Source organism: Anolis carolinensis, chromosome 2, assembly GCF_035594765.1.
Source record: "Anolis carolinensis isolate JA03-04 chromosome 2, rAnoCar3.1.pri, whole genome shotgun sequence".
Classification (NCBI taxonomy): Eukaryota; Metazoa; Chordata; class Lepidosauria; order Squamata; family Dactyloidae; genus Anolis; species Anolis carolinensis.
The window spans coordinates 217,156,924-217,165,327 of NC_085842.1; the positions used below are offsets into that span (position 1 = coordinate 217,156,924).

The following is an 8,404-nucleotide window of genomic DNA, read 5'->3' on the forward strand; positions in this document are numbered from 1 at the left end:
TGTATACTCTGCTATGAATTACAAGCAGGTCCAAGTTCCATCCAAAAAAGACATAGATGGAATGGATAGAAAGAGACGAAGCCAATGTAAATATTGTACAAAAATTAAGGAAACTGTGTGCATGGTTAAAGATAAAGATATGGGGCAAATATGTGGGAAGGGTGATGGGGGTGGGGATAAGGAGAGTAAACAATAAAAATGTTATCGAAGAGGAGGATGTATTAAAAAAAGAAAGTGCAAACAAAAAATGTTACATGAAAATGAAGTGTGTATAGGTATGAGCATCAATAGAAACTAAGTGTAAGCAAGGTGTTGTAACAACAATAAAAATATTGTGGAAAAAAAGTTCAGTCTAAAAGGTACAGGATCCAATAAAAAAATGTAACAAAAAAAAAAGAAACTTCAAGGTCTGGCATCAACTAGTAGGTATTAGGAGGGCACGCTGCCTCATCCCTGGGAAGTCTTGGAATGTTCTCCCTCAATACATAATATCGAATTGTTTAGCACCACCAATATACCCAAAAAACTGTGGGGATTTGGAAAAGGCGTCATTATTTATTTATTTATTTCTAACATTTATATCCCGCCCTTCTCACCTGAAGGGACTCAGGGCCGCTAACAGTAATGGCAGCAATTCAATGCCCGTACAAAATCAGTATCAAAACAATGCATAAGACAATTAAAACTATTAAAAATACAATATAAATTACAATATATAAATTTAAAATGTAAAATCAGATCCGTTCATCCTAGAGAAACTTCATGCTTTGTCTGTAGTCAGTAATGATGTAATGGGTTGACTGGAAAGGCATGTGTTGGCAGCTGATTGGCTGAGCCAGCCAGGAGCCAACATTCCAATTGGCCACTGTTTCTGGCTTCCTGTTGAGAGAAACGGTTTTAATTGCCATTCTCACCTCAGAGAGTGAAAAGAGTGCTGACTGGAAACAGTCAGGAAGGAAATGGCTCTCAGAAGCCTGATTATTTCTAAAGCAAATGAGGCATGTTTAAAGATTGTTTAAAAGGTCTGTTTATTCCCTCTGTTCTCTATAAGAATTCAAAGAGACTGCTGTATATATGGTTGCCCTGTTTGATCTTTTAAACTGAAGTAAAGTTACTGTTACTTGTTACACAAACCTAAGTGACACTTTATAATATTGCAGGGTATATTTTAGTTCGGAAACAGTGGTAAAGCTTCTATTTATTTACATCTACAACCCCCAACAAAACCCTTTAGAAATATACGGAGATATTTCTTGCCTCTCTTGTGTTTTAGGCTCAGGAATGACTCTCTAGAGTCATCTTATCACATTGAGAAATTTCCCAGTTGTAGGACATGTCTACCTCTTTTCAAGCATGGAGAGGCACTGAGTTCTTCACATGAGTTAAACTACTTCTTGCTGTCATGAGTTGTCCTCCGTGGTTGAAAGGGGGCAGAAGTGTCTGAAAGGAGGGAACTTTGGCAGTCGAGCTCATCACATTGAGAAATTTTCCCCCTGATAGGACACTTCAGCCCCTTTTCAAGCATGAAGAGGCACGGAGCTCATCACATGTTCCAGGGTTGAAAAGAGGCAAATGTGTCCTGAAAGGAGGGAACTCTGAATACAGCCAGCAGTCGTGTTCAGAGCACCTACTTCTTGTCACCCATATATGCAACTGGAAAACAGGTGTGATAGGAACTATCACAGTTTCCCATCCTGTTTCATTGCCCAACCATCAGTTTTAACCTGGATCAATGTCTCTTATATCCTATGGGTTTTGATGCAGAACCATAGGATCTCATGGAAAGAAGTGGTTTTAAACTGGATCATTGTCTTTTGTATCCTATGAGTTTTGATGCAGAACCATAGAATCCCTTGGAAAGCAATCATTTTAACCTGATTATTGTGTCTTGGATCCTATGGGTTTTGATGCAGAACTGTAGGATCCCATGGAAAGAAGTGGCTTTAAACTGGTGCCAGTCTCTTTTAATGTAAGGGGCTTTGGGAAGGGCAAGGCATCTCTTGGTTTTTGGATATTGTTGTTTCTTCTGATTAAAAACAAAAAAGTAATACTGACCTTGTGATGAAGGGGCCGGGCTGTGGCGCAGGCTGGTTAGCAGCCAGATGCAATAAATCACTCTGACCAAGAGGTCATGAGTTCGAGACCAGGCCATGTTGGGATGAGCACTCGACAATTAAAAATTAAAAAAATATATAGCCCTGCTCGTTGCTGACCTAAGCAACCTGAAAGATAGTTGCATCTATCAAGTAGGAAATTTAGGTACCACTTATATGTGGGGAGGCTAATTTATGACACCATAAAAAATCATCCAGCCACCGTTGGAATGAGGAAGTTGCTGTCGCAGTGGATGATGAAGCAGCTGCTCCCCCCGTGGCCGGAATCAAGCATACCCTCAGGAAGCTGGAGAAGGTTTAAATTGCCTCTGTGTCTGTCTCTGTCTCTGTTCCATGTTATATGGCATTGAATGTTTGCCTTATATGTGTACAATATGATCTGCCCTGAGTCCCCTTCGGGGTGAGATGGGTGGAATATAAATACTGCAAATTAAAAAATAAATAAAATAATAAAAATGTAAGATTAATGTATTGACAGCTCTTAAATTTCCCAGTGTGAGTGTGAACATGAAACAGGACTGCTGACAATATAAGAGGGGCAATTCTCTACTCTTAAAGGGACGGTCACCCATGCTTTGCTTTCCCCTTTCAATGTGATGAGGTAGATAGTCCAATGCTCACCCCAATACACCACACTGGTTCAAAAGATGTACTGATTGTACCAATAACTAAGGTGAATAAGATTTTTTTTAAATGGCTAACATATATGAAGGGTTAGCTATAAAACAAATGGTTGTGGATGGTCATGAAAATATGATACGTATTGCTGAATTCTTGCATTTTGTCACTCGTGTGGATGTGTTTAAAAGTAATTAAAATTATCTAGGTTCTTGAAAACACTCTAGTAATACCCAGAGGAAATAAACTGAATGTTAAACTTGTTTTAAAATCACAACTTTTTTGGTGTGTCAGGAGCAACTTGAGAAATTGCAAGTCACTTCTGGTGTGAGAGAATTGGCCAACTGCAAGGATGTTGCCCAGGGGATGCCTGGATGTTTTAATGTTTTGCCATCCTTGTGGGAGACTTCTCTCATGTTCCCACATGGGGAGCTGGAGCTGACAGAAGGAACTCATCCTCGCTCTCCCCGAATTCAAACCGACAACCTTCGGGTCAGCAACCCAACCTTCATGTCAGCAGTCCTACCTGCACAAGGCTTTAATCAGTTGTGACACCAGAGGCTCCTACAACAAACAATGAAGTAATACATTTATTTATTTACTTACTTATATTTATATCCCGCCATACAAAAAGCAGCAATTTGATGCCATACACACATATATCAAATAAACAATTACAATTAAAATCTAGAATTAAAACATGAATTATTAAAACATCAATTAAAATCACGCTATCCAAAACATCATCCAGGGGCGTTCTATTTGTCAATCACATTGATTCGTAGTCACATATTGCACTGCTCCAATTACTTTTCAAAAGTTTGATCCCAAAGCCACCTCTTGAGTTTTTTCCTGAAGATCAGGAGAAAGGAGGCAGATCTGGTCTCACTAGGGAGGGAGTTCCACAGCCGAGGAGCCACCACTGAGAAGGCCCTGTCTCTCGTCCCACCAATCGTGCCTGCAAAAGTGGTGGAACCAAGAGCAGGGCCTCCTCAGAGGATCTTAATCTCCAAGATCTTAATCTCCAATGAAATTTTCCAGTCAAATCTGCCACAGAATCCAAAGGTATCAGATTTTCCCTGTTTTGAAGTCCTGCTGTGCTGGAATGCCTTGTGTCAACAGAAATCAGGAAATCAGGGCATGGTGAGAAGGATTCATTTTCTTCAAAATTTACAACAACATTTTTATATGTCTCTCTAGAAAAATATTGTGCTACTTTGCAATTGATAAATGATAATGAAAGAAAGGGGAGAAGAAGTACATTTTTGAATATTCATATCTGACCTTGACAAATGTGTGAACTTTGCATGTTATTTTCTGCCCCAATATGATCGTGTCATTGATATTACAAGGTTGTCATTAATCAGAACCAGTAAAATCCCACTAATCAGAAGTGAATACAAATAACTATAGAAACTTTATTTTAAGAACACACATAGAATTGTCTCATGGGGGGAAAAATGGTGAAGTTAGAATATGTACTTCCTGGAAGAGTCTCAATTTTCAACATATTTAAATGTCCTACAAGTCCAAGCCAAGAATGATTTCAGTTTGACACCACTTTAACTGCCATAGTTCTATGCTATGGAATAATGGGAGTTAGTTTTAGCCTTCTCTGCCTCACCAAAATATTGTTTGCAGAATCCTATAGCACTGAACCATGACAGTTAAAGAGGTATCAAACTACATCCATTCAACCATGTATATGCAACCTTGGGCCCTTCCTATATCTCAGGATCTGATCCTAGGTTTTCTGCTTTAAACTGGATTATATGAATCCGCACTGTCTGGAAGCCCCCCCCCCCCCCCCAAGTCTACAAGCACTTATGCTACCAACTTCCTTTTCTCATTCTCTAAGCAACTATAAGATACTTTTGCATATACCGCATATACTCAAGTATAAGACAAATTTCTCAGCCTTTTATTAGGGCTGGAAAACCTCCACTCATCTTATACTTGAGTGAGGATGAGGATCCTAGCCAGTTTATATTCAGGTCAGCTTATACTCAAGTATATAGGTAATCAGAGTTGGACAGTTTTATTTTAAATTACAGTTTCATGTAAATATTCAAAAACATTTGACCTACTCAGAGCCGGTCCAACGATGAGGCGAATTACATACGGAGGTGCAGCCGAGACTGCTTTTTCTGTTTATTTCTTGTAAAACATGATGTTTTGGTGCTTAATTTGTAAAATCTTAATGTAATTTGGTGTTTAATAGGCGTTTCCTTAATCCTTCCTTATTATCCAACATTTTCACTTATCCAACGCTTTTATTTTTCAGTGATTGGCTTTGGGGGGGGGCACCAAAATTCTGTTCGCCGACACTTGAAAAATACCTAGTGCCGGCTCTGGACCTACTGATACCTCAATTAATGTAATTTTATTGGTATCCAATCCGAGGAGAGCGTGGATGAGTTCCTTCTATCAGCTCTAGCTCGCCATGTGGGGACATGAAAAAAACCTCCCACAAAATGGTAAAAACATCAAAACATCTGGGTGTCCCCTGGGCAATATCCTTGCAGATGGCCAATTCTCTCACACCAGAAGCGACTTGCAGTTTTTTAAGTCGCTCCTGACATGAAAAAAATCATGTATAATAGTGTTGTGCTGCCAGAATTGAGTAGCAGATTGCAGAAAGTCAAAGCACCTTGGAATTCTTGTTTCAGATGAGTTGCTCTGTCTTTCACTGAAATTCAGAGGCAAACCATAACACTTCTTTAAAACGCCGGCTCTTTGGCTTAGAAATGGAGATGAGCACCAACCCCCAGAGTCGAACATGACTAGATTTAATGTCAGGGAAAATCCTTTACCTTATCTCTATCATAAAAAACATGGGGAAAGTTTATTACACTGCAAAAAAAACCTTTATTTTTGCAGGTCATCCTGCAGCACATTTTGCTATAGTTTTTCAATGAATATCTCACAGAGTCTCAACCAATTCAACATTGTTTGTGGCAGCCACAAAAATGAAGTTTCTGGAGTATAACAATTACTTTCAAATTAAGTACCACACAATTAAACAGGAAATAACACTTTCAAACTACGAACAGAAAATGTTTCAAATTTTGTTACATAGTATAATTGATACTCTCCGGTAAGTGCTAGGTGAAATATAGCTGAGTGCTTCCCTGGAACCTGGGGTGCATCAGCATTGCAGAATTAATGTAATTTGACACCACTTTAACTGCCGTGGTTCAATGCTATCTGTTCTTGGGACATGTAGTTTTGGTTAGGCACCAACACACTTGACAGAGAAAGCTACAGACTTTGAAAACCTACAATTCCCGTGATTAGGTAGCATTGATCCATGGTAGTTAAAGGGGTTATAAACTGCATTACTTTTACAATGTAGTAGATGCACCCATAAATGCATCTACAACAGTGGTTCTCAGTCTATGAGTCCCCAGATGTTTCTGGGAGTTGAAGGCCAAAATATCTGGGGATCCGCAGGTTGAGAACCACTGATCTACAATATAATAGACACACCATTAGAAAGAGGTTACAGCACTGGAATTGATGGGCCGCAATTGGGAAGATGTTGGCATCTCTGGAGAATTTTAATCCAAGCCCCTTTCACATCCTTGTTCTTCAAGCTGTATATTACGGGGTTGAATAAAGGAATGACAATGCTATAGAAGAGAGAGATTATTTTATCCTGGCCTGAGGAATGGCTAGATTCAGGTCTCATGTACATATATATGGCAGTACCATAGAAAAGAACCACCACAGTCATGTGGGAGGCACATGTGGAGAAAGCTTTATGCCGACCTTGTACAGATTGGATTTTTAAAATGGAGGAAATAATGCAAATGTAAGTCATGATGATGAAGGCAATGGGGATGAGTAATGTGAAAATGCATCCCACAGAAGTGACCTTCTCGACAATGTAGGTGTCAGTGCATGCCAGTTTCAGTAATGCTGGGATCTCACAGAAAAAATGATCAATTAAATTGGGTCCACAGAATGGTAACTGCCAGGTAAGGACCATGTGTGCTACTGGCAAGATAAGTCCACTTGTCCAAGAGGCTGCAGCCAGGTAAATGCACAGTTGCTTGTTCATGATAGATGTGTAGTGTAGTGGATGACATACAGCTACATACCTATCATATGCCATTACTGCAAGGAGGAAACATTCAGTTGTGGCTAAGATCAGGAAGACATACATTTGTACAGCACAGCTAGCCAGTGAGATGGGTTTGCTTGGATTCTGGAGGTTAACCAACATCTGAGGGACTGTGCTGGAAGTGTAGCAAATGTCCACACAGGCAAGGTTGCTCAGGAAGAAATACATGGGTGTGTGCAGTCGTGAGTCCAGGCAGATGAGCATCAATATAATGGCATTGCCTGCTAGAGTGATGGCATAAGCTGTAGAGAAAAGTCCAAACAGCAAGAGTCGGATCGTCAGGCTCCCGGAGGGTCCAAGCAGGAGGAATTCAGTCACAAATGTTTCATTGGTCATGACGCCTCTCCTGTCTCATTTCTGGGTAGAAAAAAAAAGATTTCACAATGCCTTGATTCAGACGTGCAGCATGAAACGTACTGGTCATACTTACAGACACAATTCCCTCTCTTCAATTCAAACAGGGGTATATGAAAGAATGAATGGAGCCCAACTGGCTGATCTTGAATGCGATGCTGAAGCCCCTACTGCATTCCTGAAGCCTCCTCATTCAGTGCAATATTGCCAAAGCCAGACTACAGTTTTAGCATTATGCAACATTTATATGAAACCCAGACCACATTTCCCAAGTAGAAGAAAGTCTTTATATATTGCAAATGAAAATTGGGGATTTTTTGTAAATGTCATGCTGGCCACATGGGGCAAATGGGGCATCCAAGGTGAGGCAAATGGACATTATGCAGGAAGAAGTTTGCCAGCCACATAGATGTGAAGTTTTCCATACTTTTGAGATATTGTGTGGAGGATTTTACTGCTTCATATTTCAGTGGTAAGCATCACATTTGCTATCACTGCAGCAGCTGCCCATGGTAAAATAGGACAACAAAGATCCTATTAGTCACAGTACACAATATTTTACAATTTTCAAAATATGGAGATGCTTTACTTGGCAGTTTTGAGAGATGCTTTGACTAGTTTCAGCTGTGATTGCTGAGGGTGGCTGACTCAAAAAGAGGTTTTTGTTCATGTCAGGAGCGTCTTGAGAAACTGCAAGTTGTTTCTGGTGTGAGAGGATTGGCCGCCTGCAAGTATGTTGCCCAGGGGACGCCCAAATGTTTGATCTTTTACCATCCTTGTGGGTGGCTTTTCTCATGTCCCCGCTTGGGGAGCTGGAGCTGACAGAAGGAGGTCACCCACTCTCCCCGGATTCTAACTGCCGACCGGATTCTAACTGCCGACCTGTCAGTCAATAGTCCTGACAGCACAAGGGTTTAAGCCAGTGCGCCACCCAGGGCAACATCCTTGCAGACGGCTCCCCTGCTCTCCCCAGATTCGAACCTCTGACCTCAAGGTCAACAGTCCTGCCAACACCCATTGCACCACCCAGGACTGCAAAAAAGAGTTAAAGGGCTGCATATAAAGGGCTCGTTGTACATGTAGTGAGTTGTACAACGTTGTACAACCAGTGAGTTATCCACTCTGGTTTTATATAGAGAAGGGTTGTGAGCCTTCTGGGGCTGGGGGCCATTATATCTTCCAAACCACAGGG

General features: G+C 40.6%; 1 protein-coding gene across 1 annotated transcript; it reads right to left on the reverse strand.

The window, feature by feature from the left end:
* Nucleotides 1-5,668: 5,668 nt before the first annotated feature.
* Nucleotides 5,669-7,559, reverse strand: LOC103280407 (olfactory receptor 2A7). The gene has a single exon (XM_008119315.3). The coding sequence runs from the start codon at nt 7,192-7,194 to the stop codon at nt 6,235-6,237; it is 960 nt and encodes a 319-aa protein (XP_008117522.1). The 5' UTR covers nt 7,195-7,559; the 3' UTR covers nt 5,669-6,234.
* Between the last annotated feature and the right edge of the window lie 845 nt (nt 7,560-8,404).

Bases quoted from the DNA above. Each gene is read 5' to 3' on its own strand.
- LOC103280407 (XM_008119315.3), bottom strand. From the start codon at position 7,194: ATGACCAATGAAACATTTGTGACTGAATTCCTCCTGCTTGGACCCTCC.